General features: G+C 39.4%; 3 protein-coding genes across 4 annotated transcripts in view; 1 reads left to right on the top strand and 2 right to left on the bottom strand.

Moving 5' to 3' along the window:
* KIF27 (kinesin family member 27) overlaps window positions 1–2,022 on the bottom strand; it is a 151,669-nt gene extending 149,647 nt beyond the window's left edge. The window contains exon 1 of one of the 2 annotated variants that reach the window (XM_074196641.1): window positions 1,800–2,022. The gene's annotated coding sequence lies outside the window, so the exon portion shown is untranslated. Of the gene's footprint in view, window positions 1–742; window positions 1,242–1,799 lie in introns of those variants that run through there. The other variant, XM_074196642.1, reaches the window with a different exon arrangement.
* Window positions 1,133–7,636, top strand: LOC141496417 (uncharacterized). The gene is made up of 3 exons (XM_074198967.1): window positions 1,133–1,332; window positions 1,463–2,638; window positions 6,360–7,636. The coding sequence occupies exons 1-2, from the start codon at window positions 1,133–1,135 to the stop codon at window positions 2,166–2,168; spliced, it is 906 nt and encodes a 301-aa protein (XP_074055068.1). The 3' UTR covers window positions 2,169–2,638; window positions 6,360–7,636.
* QNG1 (Q-nucleotide N-glycosylase 1) overlaps window positions 7,107–23,467 on the bottom strand; it is a 33,392-nt gene continuing 17,031 nt past the window's right edge. The window contains exons 3-4 of the mRNA XM_074196645.1: window positions 21,287–21,482; window positions 7,107–7,954 (exon numbers count right to left, since the gene is read on the bottom strand). Coding sequence (XP_074052746.1) covers window positions 7,722–7,954; window positions 21,287–21,482 — 429 coding nt within the window. The 3' untranslated portion in view covers window positions 7,107–7,721. The remainder of the gene's footprint in view (window positions 7,955–21,286; window positions 21,483–23,467) is intronic.

Below are 23,467 nucleotides of genomic sequence, written 5' to 3'. Positions count from 1 at the left end.
AAATTCATGTTCAAATTCACATTGATTAGTTCTGTCAATTCACTTCTGAGCCTCAAACTTTGCAATGAAGGATAATTTTTGCACTGCTTTGTTAGTGTGTGTGGTGTGAAGCTTTGAAAACTGCTAGATGTGAATTGCTATTAAAATAAACACTAAAAACAGTATGATGGGGAGAAACCCCTTTATTAAACACTAGAAAAAAACTATAAATTCTGGGACATTACCTGGAAAACTGTTCAAAAGAGGAAAATAAGGTAACTAGGAGAATTCATTATTTATGAAAAAAAAAACACCTAAATACCTATAATACCTGAGGCAGTAATTATACATATTAATTTAAAAAATCTCACTATTCTAACTAGATAGAAAGTTAGATGATGCAGTGGATAGGGTTCTGAAGTCAGGAAGACTCATCTTTTTGAGTTCAAATCTGGCCTCAGTGACCCTGGGCAAGCCATTGAACCCTGTTTGCCTCAGTTTCCTCATCTATATAACAAATAGGAGAAGGAAATGGCAAAATCCTTCAGAATCTTTGCCAAGAAAACCACCCCAACAGGGTCATTAAAAGTCAGACTCGGCGAAAACAACTACAAATTCATAAAGGCAAGGGCTATGACTCTTCTTCATTCTACTTCATTTTGTGAAGTTGTTATAATAAGATGTAATAACAAAATGTCTGAATGATGCTTTTAAAAAACAGGAGTTGCTTATAGCAAGAATTTTGATCTAAAAGGCAACTCACCTAATCGAGTCACGTAAAATTAAGGAAGACACCAAAGAAGGAGTATAAATGAAGTCAGCATGAAAAAATTTGAATATTGATCAGAGGCTTACTTGAACATTATAGTTAGATGCTTTTTTTTTTGTGGTATGGAAATGACTGGATTCTGGAAAGTTAAGTTAACATGGCCCAAATTCTAGAGTCTTATTATTACTATTATTATCATTATCTATTATTATTATTAGCGGCTTGCTTATTACTATTATTATTATTATATTATTAGCGGCTTGCCCGAGGCCCCCCAGCTAGGGCATTATGAAGTGTCTGGGGGCCCCCCGGCCGCCCCAATAGTGTTTTGGGCAGTAAATAGGCAAGGCTTCACAGGGCGCTCGGGATCCATAACCGCGATAAATGTCTAAAACCACGACTGAGAAGGCCACGGCGGGGCCCGAAGTGCTGTCCTCTGTACTTGGGGGGCCAAGGGCCAAGGGCGCGGCCCCCCCGGGCCGGCTTCCCTTGGCGGGAGGGCACCGTGTGTCACAGGCTCTTGGCACTGCGCTCAGGGCCCAGGGACCCTCCTCGGGGGGGCTGGCTTTTTTAGTCTTTACGAGGCAACGGGGCTGAGCCCAGGGCCCCGCTGGGTCACTGCTGAGTGTGCCGCGCACTGGAACTCGGGTGCCCCGGCCGGCGCTCCGTCCACCGCGCCACCTAAACGCACAAAATCACACACGCGGGTGGCAGGGGCACGTCACGTGGCAAAGTAAAGGGAAAGCACAGGCTCCCGCTCGTAGGGAGAGGCCTGCGGGGGGACCCCGAGGGCCCCGGCCGGGCCCAGCCCCTCCTGCCCCCTCCCCCAGGCCCGGCCGGGGGCGGAGTTCCGGAGGCCGGAGGAAGCCGGACGGAGAGGCGCCCCGCCCCCGCCCCCGCCCCAGGAAGCCCCTGCTTGCCCCCCGGGGCCCGACTCCGCGGCCCGGAGGAGGAGGGGAGGGGAGGCGCCACGAGGCCGGCGCAGGGAGGGAAGAAGCGGGGAGCGGCGGGAGGGGCCCCTGGCCCGCCGCCCCCGCCGCCGGACACTGACCGGGCTCGGGAGAAGCCACCCTGCGGCCCAGGGCGGCAGCAGCAGGAACTAGAGCGCAGCCTCGCTCGGGCTTCCGAGCCTCTTCCTCTTCCCTGCTCCCGCTCCCCTTTTGTTGCCGCGCGTTGCCCCGGCGACGGCGGAACGCCCCGCGCCCTCTCCAGGGTAACGAGGCCGCCGGACAGAGAGGCCCGCGGCCCCGGGGCCCGCCGACAGCGCCCCCTGCCGCAGCCTGGGGGGGCCGCGGACGGGCAGTGTGCCCGCCCCGAGGTGGCGACTCCGGGCCGAGCCGCCCCGCCGCGCCCCCTCAGGGAGGCTGTGGCTCACCTCATTAGCCCACCCAAACATTATGAAGAGGAAAAACGACTGTAGAGAAAGGCGTCTTTGCAAACAAGAAGCGTTAGGAGAGGAACGCTCTGAAGGACGCACAATTTTCAAGAGAAATTTAAAGAAAAAATCAGTCACAGACTTCTTCCTTGTTCAGTCCTCAATAGGGACAGTAACGCTTTTAAGACTGAGAGTTGGATCTGATGAGGAAGAGGAAATGCCCAATAAGGACCCCTCAGAGAAAAGCCAAAGTCTTTGGCCCATGGAGAAATCCGAGGTTCTCCCTATCACAGAGTTCTGTACACCAACTGCTATTCCCAATAAGTCACTTTCCAATCCAATCCAACAAATATTTAGTATGGGGTTCGCAGGGAAAACGTTTAATGTTTACTAGCCATAAATTGTGAATACCACACAATCGGCTTCGGCTGCTATTACAAGTGTAAACTTCTCTCCTTTTGGAGGGCTAAAATCTTTTTGTTATAACCTGTTAAGTAATCATCCCAGAAGAAAAGGTAAAGAAAAGCCCATTGTTGACTTTTTGATCCGTGACCTGAACCCATGTCTTCAGTGGGATCAAGCTGCAGACCAAAGAGGGAGGCAGCTCACCCCCCAGGCTCAGTTGTTTCACTTGTGTCCAGACTCTTCATGAACCCATTTGAGATTTTTCTGGGCAATCTTACTGGAATAATTTATCATTTTCCTCTTCGGCTTAACTGAAACAAACAGGGTTAAGTGACTTTCCCAGGGTCACATAGCTAATAAGGTATCTGAGGCCAAGTCTATCTACTATACCACATAGCTATCCACCTATTACCCAATAGTCCCCAAACAATTCCTGTGATAGCCCAAAGCCCAAGTTTTTAAAAGTGCTTCTGGCTCATTGATAGATTGGAGTTCTCTCTCACTTTTCTGGCTCACTGACTAGTATCTAGAATGTCAATATAAGACAATCTTTCCGAGTGTGGCCATTTACACCCCTTATAAGCACTAGTACTTTACAGGTTACTCTTTATGACCCAGCATACAAGGTCTATGGCATAAACAAAAGGTCTATTCCAGCTGGTATTCCCCGCCCCCCATCATTCTTGCTAGATTTGTATCAATTTATCACAGTATGTCATCTTATCCCTTGTATCTGGGGGATGGTCAAGCCTCCCACGAATGGCAGTAAGGTGGTAAAAGGGTTGAACTGACAGTTCCACCACAACAGTTAGTTGTGATATAGGAGGAAGAAAAGCAACCCTGAAGCAATAGTAAAAATTTTATTTCTGCTAAAGAGGCAGTTTAGAGATAAATTGTTTAGAAGCAAGAACCTATTATAATTCCTTAAGTAGGGGTGTAAAAAAAGGAAGTTAGTAAAAATTAATTTGATCACAGAAAAATTATTCAATTCATCAAACACTTACTCAGTACTTAATGGGCATGAATCCTGTAAGAAGTAGCATGACAGATAAGAAATTTAAGCCCAGAAACTTAGGGAAATGCAATGGAATGGACATTTATTTAGTCCCTACTATGTGCTAAGTTTTTAAAAAACAATATCTAATTTGATCCTTAAAGTAACTTTGTATTATACAAGTGAGGAAACTGAGGCAAATAGGAGCTTAAATGACTACCCCATGGTCCCCCAGCTAGTGTCTGAGACTAGATTTAAATTCAGTTCTTCCTAACTCTAGATTGTGTCTTATATTTGTTCAAATGTTAACTCGATGCACTCTAGCTATGTGACACTAGTTTGTGTCATTTAGTTGCCTTCTGCCTTAGTTTCTTCATCTGCAGAATTAGAATTTTAAAAGCATCTACTCAAGTTTTTCAATGGAATTCAAATGGAATAATACACAAGGCATTTTGTAAGCCATAAGGTGCTATATATCATTTTATTAATATTATATGTACAGAAAAGATGTTAATATACATTTACAAAGTAAATTCCTCACTTGGCATTTCCTTTCACTGATAAAATCACAGATCTAATAAAAATGTGCAAAGGTACTGTGGTAAGATACTAAGGATAAGGGGCGGCTAGGTGGCATAGTGGATAAAGCACTGGCCTTGGGAGTCAGGAGTACCTGGGTTCAAATCTGGTCTCAGACAATAATTACCTAGCTGTGTGGCCTTGGGCAAGCCACTTAATCCCATTTGCCTTGCAAAAAAACAAAACAAAAACAAAACAAAGATACTAAGGATACAAATACAAAAGGAAAGATGGTCTCTGCCCTCAAGAAGCTTATTTCCACTGTAACTTGCTATAACGATACAATATTTAAGAAATATAACAGAAAAATGGGGCAGAAAAAAAGCATAAATAACAGGGTAATCAGGAAAATATTTTCCTGTAGGAGACATCTGAGTTGAGCCTTGAAGGAAGCCAAGGATTCTAAGAATAAAGGTAAAGAAGGGAGTACATTCAATGAATTCAAGAAAGTATGCACAGAGGCAGGATGGCAGGAGATGAAATGCTGAATTTAGGCAATAGCAAATTACCCACTGTGGTTGGCACTGAAATCACTTGAGTATGTGGGATGGATTGTAGTCAGGAATATCATCTAGGCTAAAACTGTAGTAAATCAAGATGGAAGGTGATGAGGGATCTGGACTAGAGACAATAGAAGAAATGAGGAATCAAATATGAGACATGGTATATAGGAAGAATCATGAGTCTTGGTGACTGGATGAAAAGGCTAAGAAAAAAGAAGTTATATAAGGCTATATAATTTAAAACAGGTACAACTTGTTTAGTCATTTTTTAGCCTCACTGAATGTTCATAATCACTTTATGGAGTTTTTTTGGCAAAAATATTGGAGTGATTTGCCCTTTGTCTGACATGAGATTTGAACTTAGGTTTTCCTGATTCTAGACCCAGTATAGAACATTATCCTGAATGTGGCCTTAAGAGGAGCAAGGTCCAGGTTTAGTTCTTCAGGAATCTGTCCTTTGATAATTCTTTGGCCAGTCACTTCTCTGATAAACCTGACTCCTTCCATCATAGGTCTCTCATCAGTGGCACGTTGTTCTTACTGACTGCCTGGCAATAACAACTCCTCTCCTGAAGGCTGCAAATGTATAGGCCATTCTTCAAGTAACTGTTGTCTCCCTGTTTTTTTTTTTAATTTAAGGCAATGGGGTTAAATGACTTATCCAAGGTCACACAACTAGGCAATTATTAAGTGTCTAAGGCAAAATTTGAACTCAGGTCTTCCTGACTCCAGGGCCTGTGCTCTATCCACTGAGCCACCTAGCTGCCCCCTCTGTCTCCCTGTTGATCTGTGCCCTTGATTCCTTACCAGTCTATGCCTCGGATTGGTGCCATTTCCTTAATAGATAGAGTTCTTGGGATAGTTAGAGGGCAAGTGGATAGAATGCTGGCCACTGGACTCAGGAGGACCTTAGTTCAAATTTGTTCTCAGACTTTTGACAAAATAGCCATTGTGACCCTGGGTAAGTCATTTAATTCCCATTTGCCTCACCAAAATATTAGATATAGTTCTCTAGAGAGACTTCATAGATATGAAGGCCTCAATTTGTGAGACTATCCAAACACTCTTCTCTGATCTTAAAGATGACAATGTCAGTTAAAAAAAGTCAGCAAAATCTGAAGAAAGGGATTCACTTCTTCCTCTGGGAAGAGGCTTAAAGAGAATGAAGATAATTAAAATAAATACTTCAGGAGACAGGGAATGATGAGATTCACAGCACTGGAAGGGAGCAAGAAAAGGATACAGATATTGAGATGAAGGAGGTGATATGTGGAGGTAATGCAGAGTGACTCTTTTCAGCAAAATTAAAACTAAAAATAAAAACTAAATGAGCGGAGATCTAAACGATCCATGAATATTTAAGCTCTTTCACATTGGAAAAAGGGGTAACTACTCAATTCTCTTCGGTTACTGTTTTGAAATGCTCAGGAGCTTGGCTCACACATTATAATTTGCAAAGCATTCCTGCGCGGCGGGTGCCATGATTATTCTCATATTACAGTTGAGGAAACTGAGGCAGATAGCGGTCTAGGGGCTGGCTCGGAGGTCGGGTAGGTATTCCGACGGCTCTCTCCGCCCTGCCACCTAGCTATCTTTAAAGACAACCGGTTTCTATCTTTTTTTCTAAAACAAGTTTGATTGCTGCCTTTTTGTCTTGCCCTTCCCGCCCCTGACAAAGACACGATGATTCTATCATTTTCCCCATCCCTTCGCCTCCTCCTTGATGACATTTTGTGTAAATTGTTCTTTTGCAAGGCCCCCTCCTGAAAAAAAATGATCCGAGCACCTGCACCGACCCAAGATGCAGCTCTCAGATTGGCCATCTGCACACGAGCCCGGATACGGAAAAGATGTGGTCACCAACGCGGCATCCGGCGGAAGGGGAAGGAGCGCGGGCCGAGTTCCGGGCACGCGAGAGCCCGCTGCGCACGCGCGCCCCTTAGAGCCAGCCGGCCCGCAAACATGCCTGCGCTCGAGGTGCTGAGCTGCTCGGCTTCCCTTCGCAGCTGGGAGAATGGCGGCCTACGAGGAATCACGGCTGGGGCGCACTGGCTTTCCCCTCGCTCCGCGGCACCCTGTCCCGAAGGTAGCACAAACTGGGTCACCATGGAAACGACCCCGGAAGTAGGGAAAGCAATCCGACGCCGAGATCGGAACTGCCCCGGAAATGCTTTGAAACCTTGACTTTGACCTGGAGACTTTGTTTCCCCAAGTCTATCTCCTGGCCGCAGAAGGGCCTACATTACCAGCCCCGTGGGCCCCTTCTCTCCCTCCCCGCTCCACCGAGGCCTAAGAGGGAGAACGTACCTCCTTCAGAAATTCTAGATTCGTCGGATTTGGAACAGGAGGGGCCCTTGCAGACGATCTGGTCCGATTCCCACCTTTACGAGGTGCACAGATCGCTGATGGTCTAGGGTCACCCGGGTACCCCTCGCCTTGGATTTCCACCCGAGTCTTTTGACTCTAAATCCAGTCACTAATGTGACTGCGGTCGCATAGACTGAAATTTTCACGCCAGACTCTGAAGGGTGCACTCACAGCTATTTTATTGTCTCATGTTTTACAAGGCTCTCAAAATTACACAATAACTTTTAAAAATGCTTTCACATTTGTATTAAAGTTTATTCAAATAAATTCCAAATCAGACATTTATAAATTAGACTACTACATCTTGTAGTATATCTCATACTCCAAACATAATTGCAATTTTAACTCAACTTCATTTTTGCAACAGCATCAATGATAGGTGTCATTAAAATTTACACTTTCATGTTTATGTACACACACGCACACTTCCTTTTTTTCACTTACACAATGATCACATACACACAAGTTATAATAATGGAAAATGAATATGAAAATTGATATAAAGGAAGAATGGTAAAAAAATCCCACTAAAAGTCACTTTTTAAAAGGCATGATTAACTTTTTATAAGAAATTTCACAATGAAACAGAAGTATTGAAATTAGATATTGAAGTGGTAAAGAATAAATGATCAAATTAAAATAAATTAAGAATACACAGTATTACATAAGTGAAATAATCCTTTTTCATCCTCAGGTTGTACTACATTTTTCCTGGTTAACCATAATCTGGTGTCTGATTAGAACTTATAATCAATAATATATACATCGTGTGTGATGAAATGGAATTCGTTTCATATCTTCTCTGTGAGCACGGGCATAGTCCCATAAGTAATAATCGAGAAGAATTGAATTTATTTCCACATCAAGTTTTATTCCCTTTTTTTCAATGAGTTCTAGAAGTCGATCTCGAATCAGCTCAACACACCAAAGAGAGCAACCTCTGATTTCCACCTCTTGTTTATCTCCAGATGAAAACATTTCCCCTACAAAAAAATCAGGAAAAAAATATCAAAAACTAGTGACATAGCCATACAACTAATAAAAATACAAACTCTAAATTTATACTTAAAAATACTACAGCTGTTTATCTTTGCGATTTAATCTGTTTTAAGAAACTAGAATGATAAGCATTCTGCATAACATTAAATCAGCAATATGCCAATATTTTAAACTAATTTGATGCAGGATGTAACTTTGGATTAAAATTAGAAAAGTTATATGGAGTGGCAATCACCTGGATCACAGAAAAATTTCCGAGAAGTGAGAAGAAATTAACTTTTATAACAATGGTCAGGATACTAAAAAGTTAATGACCAAAAAAAGAATAAAAAGATTGTAGCAGACAAAATGGACAATAAAAAAAAAACAAGGTTTATCACCAACGAAATTAATAAACTTAAACAGTTAACTGAGAAAAAAATTGAATTTTTCTGGAAAAGGTTTTATATCCAAGTATAAGCAATTGATTCAAAATTTGAGAACACCCCCCAAATATGAATAGGCAGTTCTCAAAGGAAAAAAACCCAAGCTTTCAATAACCTATTTGGGAAAAATGATATAAATCAAAAATAATTTGAAAAATGCAAATTGAAACAATTCTGTGGTTCCATCTCATATCCATCTTTAACAAAAATAACAAAAAAAGGGAAAATTTAGATTTTGTAAAGTATTTGAGAAGTATACCTCAAAAAAAATTACTATATATATGCTTTATAGGACCCATATATACAAAAATATATATAGCAACTTTTAATATAGCAGTTAAATGAAAAGGAAGTGCCAACTGGGAAATGACTGAAAATTATGGTACATGAACATAATGAAATAGTGTATTTTTAACCTCATGCTGGGCCCAGCTAGGAGCCACCCCATAGCTGCTACCAGAGCACTCAGAGCCCCTAGAAGGGTAAGAGGGTGGTGGGGAGACTGTCAAGGTCTTTACTGTCCCTGGGAGAGGACTTTGGTGCTTTGCCCAAGCAGACACTGGTCACATTCTGGGCCCCCATACTGCCATAGTACAGCAGGGACCCTCCTCACAGCCCCAGAGCAGAGGGGAGTGCTTATAGTCATCCATAGATCAAAGCACAGGCCAGGAGAGCAGCCACCTCTCATAAGATCTTGAAGAAACTGAGGTCCTTGTGGGGGTGTCGCAATTACAACTCAAAAGCTTGTGATGTACTCCCAAACCAGGGCACAGACTGGGGAAATGAGTAAACAGAATAAAAGGAACCTGACTATGGACAACTACTTTGGTTCCATGTGGAGGATTCAAAACACACAGAAGATGACACAGTCCAAGCTTCTGTATCCAAAGCCTCCAACAATTAATAGGAGTTGGGCTCAAAAAAGATTTTGAAAATAAAGGGAAGTAGAGGAAAAATTGGGAAGAGAAATGAGATGCAGGAAAAACATGAAAACCAAGTCAGTAGGCTCAGTCAAGGAGATCCAAAAAAAAAAAAAATGCTGTTTTAGGTCAATTGGAAAAAGCAGTCCAAAAAGTTAAAGAGAATACCTTAAAAAGCAGAACTGGCCAATGGAAAAGGAGGTAAGAGAGCACTCTGAAGAAAACAACTTCAAATGTAGAATGGATCTAAAGGAAGCTGATGACTTTGAAAGGAATCAAAACAATAAAATAATATCAAAAGAATGAAAAACCAGAAGAAAATGTGAAATATCCTGGAAAACAGAGACAATTTAAAAATTATTGGGTCATGATCACGAAGAGCCTTGAACTTTATTTTTAAAGAATTTCAGGAGCGGCTAGGTGGCATAGTGGATAAAGCACCGGCCCTGGAGTCAGGAGTACCTGAGTTCAAATCCGGTCTCAGACACTTAATAATTGCCTAGCTGTGTGGCCTTGGGCAAGCCACTTAACCCTGTTTGCCTTGCAAAAAAAACCCTAAAAAAAAAAAAGAATTTCTACAGGAAAATTGCCCTGATATCCTAGAAGCAGAGGGCAAAAACAGAAATTGAGAGAATCCACCAATCTCCTCCTGAAAGAGATCCAAAAAAAATGACCCACAGGAACATTATAGCCAAATTCTATAACTCCCAAGTCAAAGAGAAAATATTGCAAGTAGCCAGAAGGAAACAATTCAAATATCATGGAGCTATAGTCAGTATTACACAAGACTTACCAGCATCTACATTAAGAGCTTGTAGAGTTTGGAACATGATATTCCAGAAGGCAAAAGAGCTTGGATTACAAATGAGAATCAACTACCCAGCAAAACTGAACATCCACTTCTAGGGGAAAAGATGGAAGGACACTCAATAAAATAAGGGAATTTCAAACATTCCTGTTGAAATGGCTAGGACTCAGGTGAAACATAGAGAGGGTTGGAGAAGGGTAAATTATGAGGGATTTAATGATGATGAACTGTGTGTATTCCTGCATGGAAAGATTATACCGATAATACTTTTCATTTAACAAAACAATTAGAAGGAGCACATTTAGACAAGGCACCAAGAGGAAGCTGAATATGAAGGTATAATATAGTTATAAAAATGGGAGTCAATGAGTGAAAAGGAAATGTACTGAGAGAAAGGGAAAGGAGAGGTAGAATGGGTTAAGATATTTCATGTAGAAAAGTCAAGAAAAAGCTTTTGCAATGGAGTGGAAGGGGGAGGGGCGGAATGAGGGAACCTTCATTCTTATTGGAAATGGCTCAGAGAGGAAACAACATACATACTTAATAGGGTAAAGAAATCTAGAGGGAAAAGGAGAGGAAGGGGATGGGGGGGATGTAGATGATAAGAGGGCAGATCATAGGAGAGGGTAGTCAGATACATTTTTTTTTCATTTTTTGCAAGGTGGTGGGATTGGGTATCCAGGACTACGCAGCTGGGTGATTGCTGGGTCTCTGGGGTGGCATGTGGGATTGGGGCCTCCTGGCCTCAGGGCCGATGCTCTGTCCACTGAGCCCCTCAGATGCCCCATAGCACACTTTTGAATAGGGACAAAATGAAAGGAGATAGAAAATATAAAAAAATGGGAGTGGGAAGGAATAGATGGAGGAAATTATAATCAGCAACAGCAACTCTGGAAAAATATGGAAGTAACTTTTCTGATGGATTTATGATAAAGAATGTGATCCCCAGAGACAGGGCTGATGGTATCTGAACACAGACTGAAGCACATTTTTTTTCCCTTCTTTTACTTTATTTATCATGAAGTTGGTTTTTTTAATTGGGGGAGGGGGATTATGTTTACTTTTACAACAAGACTATTTTAGTAATGTGTAAATAAAAAATGTAAATTTAAAAAAATCCAAAAAAAAGTTGTTATGGTTTGCATTCCTCCAAGCTATAGTGATTTAGAGCATTTTTTTCATCATTATAGAAAGCTTTGATAAGAAATAGAAGATGATGAAAAGGGTTAGCTTCAAGGAAACCAATGATTGTCTTCTGGATCACCTCCTGATAAAAAAAAGTGATAGACTCAAGGTACAGAATGAAACATCTGTTTTACTTATTTATGTATACTTATTATAAAAGGTTTTGATTTTCCTTTTTTTAATGGGGGAGTTAAGAATAAATAAAATGGATAAAAAAAAGAAAGATCATCATTGGAACATTTTTCAAAATGCAAAGAAATCTGAAAGGAAACAGATTATAACATCTTTGAAAATGACATGTTATATACATAAAAGAAAAAGCAAAATGTATATACTTTGTATGTGGAATTACTCTAAATGAGTTAAAAATAAAATTAAAATAATTATGCTTGAAAAAGAAAGGGGCAGAGGGGGAATAGAAGAATCTGAATAGAAGTTATAATTGATGGGAGATGAGTGGATGAAATCACTGAAAAAGAACAGAGAATAATTAAGACAAGAGGCTCAAGATGAACCATGAATGTAAGTGCCAGGGAAGCCAAAGGAAGAAAGTTTAATTAGAAAGAGGAAGTGAGTCAACAGTGCCAATTTCAAACACTAAAGGTAAATCAAGGAGGGTAGAATCAGAAAAAAAAGAAAGGTCACATTCAGTTTAAGGTGATAGTGTTACATTAAATTTGCAATTGAAAAATCGGGGACTGTCTGAAATGTAGAATACCATCTGTATCCAGAGAAAGAACTGTGGAGTTTGAACAAAGACCAAGGACTATTATCTTAAATTTATTAAAAAAAAAACAACTGATATCTTATTGTATGATCTTGCTATCTCTTTCACTTTGTTTCTTCTTTAAGGATATGATTTCTCTCATCACCTTCAATTTGGATCAATGTATACCATGGAAACAACAATAAAGACTGGCAAATTGCCTTCGGTGGGGGTGGGGAGAGGGAAGTGAGATTAGGGGAAAAATTGTAAAACTCAAAATAAAATCTGGAAAAAAAAAGAAAATAGGAGACTAGAATTTATATGAGAGATAACTAGTAAAATGAGTAGACTAAAACTTGAACTCATGAGAATGAATGAGAAATTTCAGAGGAAGGAAAACAGAGAAAGTTTAAGAGACCTCTAGAGACCCCAGAGTTACACATGCCTTCTAAAAACTGAGGAGCAAAGAGCTTAAATATGTTGCCCAAAGTTACACAGAGAGAAAAGGTCTGGGGTCTCTCTAAGGTTCTTCTGAGCTCTACAATATCCTATCCCTGAGAGGTATCATCTGACTGAAGTGAGCAGAACCAGAAGAACATTATATACACTAACAGCAACAATGGGTGATGATCAGCTATGATGAATTGCTCTTTTCTGCAGCACAGTAATTAAAGACAATTCTAAAAGACTTGTGATGAAAAGTACCATCCATATCCAGAGAAGGAACTGTGGAATTTAAATAAAGACCAAAGCTTACTAACTTTAGTTTTTAAAAGTTGCCTTAGGTAATTTTTTTTTTCTAATTTTTCTCTTTGATTTTGATTTGAGTCTTCTTTTATAAACAGGATTAATATGGATCTATGTTTGCTTTCCGTCGGGGGAAGGGAAAAATGTAAAACTCAAAACCTAGCAATAAAAGATTGTTGAAAACTACCATTGCATGTAATTGGAAAAAGCAAATAAAAAAAAGGAAGCATCTATGTTAGTTTTTAAAGTCTTGGTAAGATTTCAAAAGGTGGGAAAAGGAAGAGAGGGGTTAAGTTGAGAGTTAAAAGCAGAAGAAAGATCAAAAAGTATGAGGTCACTACATCTGTCAAGAAAATCATTACTAAGTGGTCATGTTCCAAACAACAATATCAGAAGAACTGTATGGATGGTCACCTGGTTATAGATTTAAGTGAAAAGTAGATAATGAAAAAATAGACAATAGATTTGGACCAATGTTTTAAAGTTAAACAGTAAAAGGAAGAAGATAAAAAATAAGACAGACAATAGCTAAAGGGAATAAACTGGATGAACTAACTTTTAATGAGAAAAACTACATGTCTGAAAACAAAAAAAAAAGTAATCAGCCAAAATGGAATTGACAATGGTCTGATGCAGAAGGTTCTTTGTTAAAGAATTTCACTGATTCAGACTCTCAATCAAGGAAGCTTTTAAAACAATACTGGACATACAGAGGACTAGGGAGAAATTGTAGCCCTGAGGAGCAGCCTGGATACTGAAGCACAGTGGCCCAGGCTGGGAAAGGCACTAATCCTGAAGGACTGGCGTGGGGTCCTTAAATAAGGTGATGTATTTAGTATCGACCAGTACAAGGAGATGGTTGGGGGCATTTGGACTTAGGACTCGAGTAAGTTTCAGGCAATACAAGGATGTGGTTAGGGGGCAGCTGGACTCAGGAAGCCAGTGGGGGCCTCAGAAAGGATGAAAATGTTTGTTACAGGATGTACAGGGCTTGTAAACAAGTTGTTCAAAAAAACATTTTTCCAAAAGTAAAGTGTTAGGGGGGTTCAATGAACTCAGAATAGAGAAGTTTGGGATCTCAAATTCAGAATAGAGAGGCTGGGTTTCATTAGAAGCAATATCTTTCAGGAATCAGGTAGGGACAATATCTAAAGTACAGGTAGAGTGGTTAGCATCAGAGATATACTACTCTTTCTTCTAATAAAAGACAGCAAAAGAAAATAAATCAGGAGGCTGAAGATTATCTATCTATGATGTATATCTCATAGAAAATGACTGGTCGGGGTGGCTAGGTGGCGCAGTGAATAGAGCACCAACCTTGGAGTCAGGAGTACCTGGGTTCAAATCCGACCTCAGACACTTAATAATTACCGAGCCGTGTGGCCTTGGGCAAGCCACTTAACCCTATTGCCTTGAAAAATCCAAAATAAATAAATTAAAAAAAAAAAAAAAAAGACTGGTCAAAAAAGATAACATATTTTCAAAATATGGCGTTTTGTAATCCAAGTTTTTTTTGCTTTTTGCCTCTAAGAACTAAACACCCCCCCAACACACACATGTACCCCAAAAAAACTTTCTAGTATTTAAAAGGGGCAAACATTGTCAGCCCAAAAGATTCTAAAACCTCAATAGAAATTAAAACAGGTTTCATGAATTGCAAAATGCTGTTAATGACTGAATATAATATCCACCTACCATAAAAAAAGTTGCCAAATAACAAAATATGCTATTCATTATCTTGAGAAGTATTTGTATATTAATCCATTTCTTTTTGAATTCAATTTAAGAAATGTTATTAGAAAATTTTATTTTTCAGTGAATTAGTACCCAAATGGAAAGACATTAAAATACTTGAATATAATCATCTTTTAAATAATCCTTTGCTTAATGACAGAGAACATGAACATTGCTATATATGGTAGCATAAGACTTTTCAAACAGGTTAGAGGCAGATTGGAAATAGGAAAAAACATACTATACACCACTGAAAAAAATTACAAAGACTATATAACTAAGTAATATATAAAATCAGTAATATCAACTATTGAAAAATCTGGGTCATTGAAACTGTCATAGCAACCCCTTTAGCTACTCCCTTCCACCTATATTTGCTGTCTTTTCGGGGGGGGGGGGAGGGGAAGAGGAACCAAACCTATAATTTCATCAGTTTGAGGAAACTCCCAGTGAGGAAATGTCCTTCACCAATGCCAGTCAACTTGACTACTAAGCAAAACATGGTGGGGGGGGGGGGGTAGAAGAAAAGAACTTCTGGGACTTCATATAAATAGGTGATACAAATATATTTGATCCACCATTTGGACATGAGAATCTGGGCAAATCAATCAACAAATATTTATTAAGCAATTATCATGAAAAAAGTACAATGGTGGGTGTTGAAAACACAAGGACAAAACTGAAAACTCCCTTCCCTCAAGAATTTTACAAGGCTAGTCAGGGGAAACAATATTTACACATATAGGTACACATGACATACACAGTGGGGAATGAGGTAGGGGAAGAATCTCATGTAGAAGATGGCACTTGAGCTAAGCCTTGAAAGAAAATAGGGATTCTCTGAGGGAGGTGTGCTTTCTGGGAAGGAGTTGGGAGTACTTTTTACAAGGATAACAAGAAGACAAGTAAAGCTGAATTGTATTAATTTGAAAAATAATGTATAATAAAGATAGAAGGGTAGGTTGCAATAGGATAATGAAGGACTAAATAATAAACAAAGGAATTTACTTGGAGAAAATTGGTAGTAATTGGATTTTATTCAGTAAAGTAATAATATAAATCAGATTTTCACTTCAGGAAAATCAATTTGGTAGATATGCTAAGAATGGACTAGAGGTAGAGAAAGAAAGCTTATTCCAGGAGAGAAACAGTGAAGTCCTGAATTAGAGTGGTAGCTGTTGAGAAAAGAGGATGGATACAAGAGATTAGAAATAGAAAAGTCATGCTACTGAATGGATATGCTGGATAAGGAGTTTAGGATGACTTCAGGATTACAAATCTGGATGTATGAAAGGATGGTAGTGCCTTGACAGATAAATAAAATTGAGAATAAGGAGAAAGACCATGAGCTCAGTTTGAGAGATACAATGAATTCGAGATGTCTATAGGATATGTAATCCAAAATATCTGGTAGGCAATTAGTCATGCAGGACTGGAGTTTAAGAGACTAAATTTAGATAAAAAAGATTTCAAGCTAGCTATCCGCGTAAAGATGATATGTTGATGTGATAAAGAGAGAAATCAAGAAGAGGACCTTGTTGATATTCATACAGTCAGAGAGTCTTAAAGAACCTTAAGTCTTAAAGAATGATTCAACAAATGAGAAGGAGTGGTCATATGGGTAGAAGAAAAGTATTAAGAAACCCAAAGAAAGAGAGTATGTCCAGAGCAGGTTTGTCAACACCAAATCTCATAGAGGACTCAAGAAGGATAAGGATTGAGAAAAAGTTATCATATTTGACAATTAGAGGATCACTGATAATCTTGAAAAAGAGGTAATTTAAGTTGAGTAACGATACTGGAAATCAGATTGTTCTTAAAAGAAAGAGAAGGAGTAAGGCAAAAAGTATAGACATTTTTTTCAAGAAGTTTGGCTGGGAAAGTGAGGGATGCACATGACATTAGCTTATAGGGAGATAGGGTCTAGTGAATTTTTTTTCTTCCCCAGAATGGGGAATATAAGTATTTTTGTATGTGGAAGGAAAGGAACCAGTGGATAGGAAAGAGATTAAGATTAGAAAAAGAGGGGATGAAAATGGAGACCATTTGCTAGAGAAAGGGCTATGCAATCATATGTACAGGATGTCCTTGGGAAGAAGGAAAGTGGAGCAAGGGCAAGAATGAGAGACAATGTAGATGAAGAGAAGAAAATAAGAGCTCAAAGTAAATTTCCTCTATTTCCTTTATTAAAAGTCTAAAGTGAGATTCTCAACTATGGTGGGAAGACCACTGGAGTTACTGAAAAGTGACAAGGTCAGATATGCACTTCAAGATCAATGTGACAGGTGAGTGAAGAATGGCTTGGAGTGAGTAAAGAGACTTGCTAAAAGAGGAGCAACTGGTACATTCCTGAATAGTTCAGAGGTGAAATGATGTGAGTCTGCACTTGGGTAATAGTGGTGTCAAGGACAGATGAAGCATATTCAAGATATTAAGATAATAGAAAAATGGGACTTGACAAACTGCTTGGTTATGAGGGCTGAGTAAGTGAGAAGATGAGAATGACACTGGGTGTGTCACTGTGAGTCTGGGAGTCTCTGAGAGTACCTGAGAGAATGACCCTGAGAGTAAGAATCTAAAATGAAGGGAAGCTTGTTCATTACGAAAAGATTTCAAGATATCACAGTAAAAGAAATGCAAAGAGCTGGAGTGGAGTGGTTTTATCTAGCGGGATATGGAGATAGACATGAAAGAATAGGCAGTGGTCTGGGGAAGAGTATGAGGAGAGAAGTCCATGCATTTTTGGTTAAATGGTGATAGCTTGGGCTAAGCTAATTATTACATTCTTTTAGCCAATCAGGCTGCCTAAGTGCCAGGCAAAGGGTAAAGCAGTAGGGATACAAAAGAAAAAGAAAAGTCCCTTACGAGTTATTAGGAGAAGACAACACACACACACACACACACACACACACACACAAAAAAAAGTGAAAAGAGAAGGAAAGGAAAAGTACTCTGCAGGGACCATGGTGTTGTTTATTCTCCTTGTTTGAAGTAGACCCAAACGACATCACAACTAGGCAGGTCAATATACACTGGACTCAACTGTGGCTGATCAAACCAAAACAAACTTAGAAGGCTGTACAACAGGTAAGTATCAACATTTGGATTGAAGATGTCTCTGAATTTGTATCTCATGTTTCTTTTAAGTTGCTGTAATGTTTTTGTTTATAGAGCCCAGTACTTTCTTTGATGAGAACTTGCCATGATGGAAGTTTCTGTGCCAGTGTCTAGACAGCACAGTGGGTGGAGCACAGGCATACAACTATGAAGTCAACACAGCAACTTCACAGTCCTTTAGTTTGGTAGGCAGCCTAAAACATTTTCTCTCCCAAATGTTATTTTGGAGCCTCCCAAATACTGAGCTAGCTCTAGCAATGTGTACATCAACTTCATCATCTATGTGTACATCTCTGAAAAATGTACTACCAAGGTAAATAAAAAAAGAAAAGCACAAGAGCTAGGGAAAGACTTCCTGTAGAAAAGGGGCTTTTAGTCGGAACCAAGGAAACCAGCAGGTGGAGATAAGGAGGGATAGTGACCAAAAAGTCTATGCCACCAGATTGGAGTGAGCAGAGACTGCCTGAGACATTAGGGACAGCTGATAACAAAGACACGGAGGTGGCATATGAAGTAATGAGTCTGAAGAACTGCAAGCAGAACAAGAGAGGAATCAGAGTTCACTGACAGGAGCAGGGTGGAATGCAGCTAGAAAGATGGGAAGGGGTTAGGTTCGAAAAAGCTTTAAATGTACCACCTCACACCTCTCAGTCTGGCCAATATGACCAGAAAGGACAATGATCACCAATTGGAAGGAATGTGGGAAGTCGGGGACACTAATGCATTGTTGGTGAAGCTGTGAACTCATCCAACCTTTTTGGAGAACAATTTGGAATTTGTCCAAAGGGCAACAAAAATGTGCATACCCTTTGATCCAACAACATCACTACTGGGTCTATACCCTGAAGAGATGATGAAAAAGAGTAAAAACATCGCTTGTACAAAAATATTCATAGCAGCCCTGTTTGTGGTGGCAAAGAATTGGAAATTAAGTAAATGTCCTTCAGTTGGGGAATGGCTTAATAAACTGTGATATATGTATGTCATAGAACCTTACTGTTCTATTAGAAACCAGGAGGGATGGGAATTCAGAAAAGCATGGAAAAATCTGCATGAACTAATGCTGTGTGAGATAAGCAGAACCAGAAAAACAATGTACACCCTAACAGCAACATGGGGATGATGATCAACCTTGATGGACTTGCTCATTCCATCAGTGCAACAATCAGGGACAATTTTGGGCTATTTGCGATGGAGAGAATACCATCTGCATCCAGAAAAAGAATAATGGAGTTTGAACAAAGACCAAAGACGTTACTACCTTCAATTTGGGAGAAAAAAAAATCTTTATCTTATGATGTAATTTTGCTATCTCTTAATACTTTATTTTTCTTCCTTAAGGATATGATTTCTCTCTCATCACATTCAACTTAGATCAATGCATACCATGGCAACAATGTAAAGACTAACAGATTGCTTTCTGTGGAGGGTGGGGGGAGGGAAGCAAGAATAGGGAAAAAATTATAAAACTCAAAATAAATAAAATCTTTCTTTAAAAAAAAGGGTGGCTAGGTGACGCAGTGGATAAAACACCGGCCCTGGAGTACCTGAGTTCAAATCCAGCCTCAGACACTTAATAATTAATTACCTAGCTGTGTGGTCGTGGGCAAGCCACTTAACTCCATTGCCTTGCAAAAACAAAAAAAGAAGGAAAAAAAAGCTTTAAATGTCAAAGAGAGAAACTTCTATCTAATCTTGGAGGAAATAAGAAGGGTTTCTGAAGCTTAATGATATGATATGGTCAGATCTACACATTAGCAAAATCACCTTGGCAGTTAAATGGAGGGTGGTTGAAGCAATTTAAAGACTTTGGAATCCTTGACAAGGTCCATAATCTCACAGTTTACCCTTCCATACAATTTTAGGTAGGGAGAACAACCAGAAGGCAAGTGGGGAGTTCCAAGATGAGGATCTGAGCTAGGGTTGTAGCTAAGAACTAGGTATACAAGGTGAGTGATGGTAAGGAGTCAAGGCTGATACTCAGTTTATGAACCTGGGAAACCAGGAGGAAGGTAGTGGCTCAAGAGAGACAGGGAAGCTTAGATAGAAGAAGAATTTGTGGGGAAAAAAGTAATTATGTTTTACATGTGTTGAGTTTTAGATAGTCACATGATATCCAGTTTGAGATGTCTAGCAGACAGTTAGACATATCTGTAACCCAGTAGAGGGTTAGATATAAGGGTGAATATAAGAGAATGAGTGTTCTAACCACAGAGTTGTGAGTCTAGGAAGAATACCGAGAAGACTACTGAGATAAACAGTAGTTTAGAAAACTGAGGTCCACCCTTGAAGCTCAAACTCCTGGCAGATGGACATACTGTATCCTGTGAGACCCAAGGAAGCCCATTTCATGCAAACAAAAGCAGGCAGAGGTATAGAAAACCTCAGTGTCTTGCTTATACAAGAGAGATGAGGTGTAAGAGATAAGTTGCAAAACAGCTTATCAACAAATAATAGTCCTAAGGTCCTCATTAGAGTAGGACTCAAGAAGTGACATTCCTGGGCTCCCTAGTTTTAGTGCAAGACAAGATCCAAGAAGAAACCAGGATTGGGACATTTGATGCATTTCTGGTGGAGTTGTGAATGGATCCAACCTTTCTGGAGAACAATATGGAACTATGACCAAAGAGCAATAAAACTGTTCATACCGTTTGACTTAGCAATTCCAATTCTAGGACTATATCCAAAAGAAATTGTACAAAATGGAAAAAGTCCTACATGTTCCAAAATATTCATAGCAGCCCTTTTTGTAGTGGCAAAGAATTAGAAATTGACAAGATGCCCATCAATTGGGGAATGGCTAAACAAGTTATGGTACATGAATACCATTGAATATTACTGTTCTATAAGAAACAATAAATGATTGGATTCTAGAGAAGCATGAAATGACTTGTGGGATCTGATGCTGACCAAAGGGAGTAGACTAGCCAAGAGAACAATTTACACATCAACATTATGAGAGATGAACAACCTTGATGAAGCAACTCCTCTTGGTAGTCCAGAGAGGTACGACAACCATATTTGACAGATTATGAACTATATTATTCCCAACCAGGGGAAGAAAAACAAAACAACAAAATAGAAAAAAACCAAACCATCCCTACAGAATCTGATGAACACTTTATGATATAATAAATTTACAAAAAACCTTTTATAAATATTGTTTGATCCTCATAATTACTCTGCTAGGTAGTTGCTATAATTTGTCCCCTTTTATAGGGTTGGGTTTTTTTAGGGTTTTTTTTTTGCAAGGCAAATGGGGTTAAGTGGTTTGCCCAAGGCCACACGGCTAGGTAATCATTAAGTGTCTGAGACCGAATTTGAACCCAGGTACTCCTGACTCCAAGGCCAGTGCTTTTATAGAAAGGAAAACTGAGGCTGAGAGAGATCATATGACTTGCTATGGTCATACAGTATTTAAGGAAAGATTCCAACTCAGGTCTTCCTGAGCTCTAAGCATAATACCATCTAATTGCCTCTGATGAATCTGTTAATTCACAATCCAAAGTAGTATGATACAACGTTAAATAGTATATATTTAATATGATCACTGGGAGTTCTTAGATTTAAAGATAATTATCATTTCCATAAAAAGACATTAATGACCAAAAATAACCAAATATTAAGTAAACTAGCTCACAAAGTGTAGAATAAGAACCCAAAGAGTTACAAACCTTTAAGAAGTTTCTTCTGTAGTTCTTCAGAGTATCTTATTGCTCCCAAATGAGCAAGAACCTGAGGTAGTCTATAATCAGCAAACATGGTGATACTGGAAATATCACTGAAACAGCCATCTCCTTTTCCTTCTAATACACACCAAGTATCTGCCACAAGTATCTGAGCCCGTTTGTAAAATGAAATCCTTTTACCCTAACAAATGAGAAAAAGAAAACTGTTACTTGAGCATTTTAAGTTCTATATCTACAAAAATAACATTTTTTTTTTTTTTAGGTTTTTGCAAGGGAAATGGGGTTAAGTGGCTTCCCCAAGGCCACACAGCTAGATTAAGTGTCTGAGGCCAGATTTGAACCCAAGTACTCCTGACTCCAGGACTGGTGCTCTATCCACTGCACCACCTAGCTGCCCCCAAAATGACTTATCTTAAGGAATGTTTTATTGCCTTAGTTGTAGTTTTTTGTTTTTAATAACACTAGAAAAACTTCCTTTACAAACTCATTCAGAAAGCTTCTTTTGGTTCAATTCAACATTGATTAAACCCCTAATGTGTTTATATCCTTGGAACCAAACACGGTATCTCAAAGACAATACCCCAAATGGTCCTTCCCTCTCAAGGAGCTTACATTTTTATTGGGATGATACAATAAGAACATATAAATGATAAATAAACATTAGACTGAATCAGAAGACAATTAACTAGAGGGATCAATAGAACTTTCAGAGAAAGTGGCACTTTCTAGAAAGTGGCACTCAGCTTCAGTGTCACTCTCTACATGAAATATGTCTTGTCCCCAGCTGAGCGTGCTCCCTAAATTACCTTTTATTTCACATGTAAAAACATTATTTTCCCTGCTAAAATGTAAGCTCCCTGAGGTCTATATATGCTCTGTGCCTAGCACAGAGCATAACAATTGCAAATACTTTACAAATACTGGGTAACTGACTGAATAGCTTCTGTAACTAACCCTAACAAGTGGTCTTGTAGCCCTAGCAAGAAGGATGCACTACCAAGACATAATAAAGGGTAGGCTTTGACTAATACTGAAATGGATATATCAAGTTGTGTAGGTAGGTAGAAATATGGGATTGAATCAGGAAAAGGCTTGGGGTTGAAGATGTTGATTTAAGAGTTACTGAAATAGAAATTGCAATTGAAGCCAGAAAAGTGAATGAGATAACAAAATGAGAGAACACAGAAAAAGAAAAATCCAAAGAAAAGGCTTAGAGAACCTCTTCACTTAGGATTGTGAGGAAGAAGATCAACCAAGGTAGGCAGAAAGAGAACCAAAGAAGACAATTCCATAGAAGTTAAAGAAAGAGAGCATCCAGAATGATGGGTGGTCTGCAGTGTCAACTGTTACAGAGAAGTCGAGTTGAGCCAGGAGAAAAAGCAATGAGATCTGAGCAGTAATTGATGAGCTTGGAAAATACATTGGTATTCCCACAACATACTCTGTAATTCAGTATTATTCTTCAAACAAGACAAAGCATATCTAGGCATTTTCATTGGTTGTCCCCCATGGCTAAAATTCTCTCATCTGCACTTCGTTGTTCCTCTGGCTTCCTTAAAAATTCAGTTAAGATCTCACCTTCAAGAGGAAGCCTTTCTTGTCTTAACTCTCCTAATTGTTACCCATTTACTCTATTTCTTGTTTGTATATAATTGTTTTCATGTTGTCTCCTCCATTCGGTTGGGAGCTCTTTGAAAACATGATCAATATTTTGCCTTTTTTTTTGTATCTCCAGAATTTAACACAGTAGCTGACACATAATTGGTACTTAAATGTTTATTGACTATCAGAGAAAATAAGATTTAGCAACCTGAAAATAGAATCCAGATTGCAAGGAACTAAGGTCGTAGAAGCATTCTTTAATAGATTACTTTTTTAATAGAGTATCACTACTAAAGAGGAGATAAAATTCAAGGTATTTTCTTTTCTAAGGTAAACACATATCTGAAAGCCTATTTTGCATTAGTCTTTCAGGAGCAAAAGTCTGCCTGGACATCAACTCAGAAGTACCAACACTTTAGTACCAGAGAAACAGAGGGCAGCCAGAGCAGCACTCCGCCAAGCATGCATAGAGTACAGCGCATTCAGCTAGAGTCAATTCTAACCAACAGTTGAGGCAGAAACCTAGACAGGAGGACCGCGAATTTCTCAAAGTGGGAGAGGGCC

Source organism: Macrotis lagotis, chromosome 8, assembly GCF_037893015.1.
Source record: "Macrotis lagotis isolate mMagLag1 chromosome 8, bilby.v1.9.chrom.fasta, whole genome shotgun sequence".
In the NCBI taxonomy this organism is placed as follows: Eukaryota; Metazoa; Chordata; class Mammalia; order Peramelemorphia; family Peramelidae; genus Macrotis; species Macrotis lagotis.
This window is presented reverse-complemented; position numbering and strand designations above follow the sequence as displayed.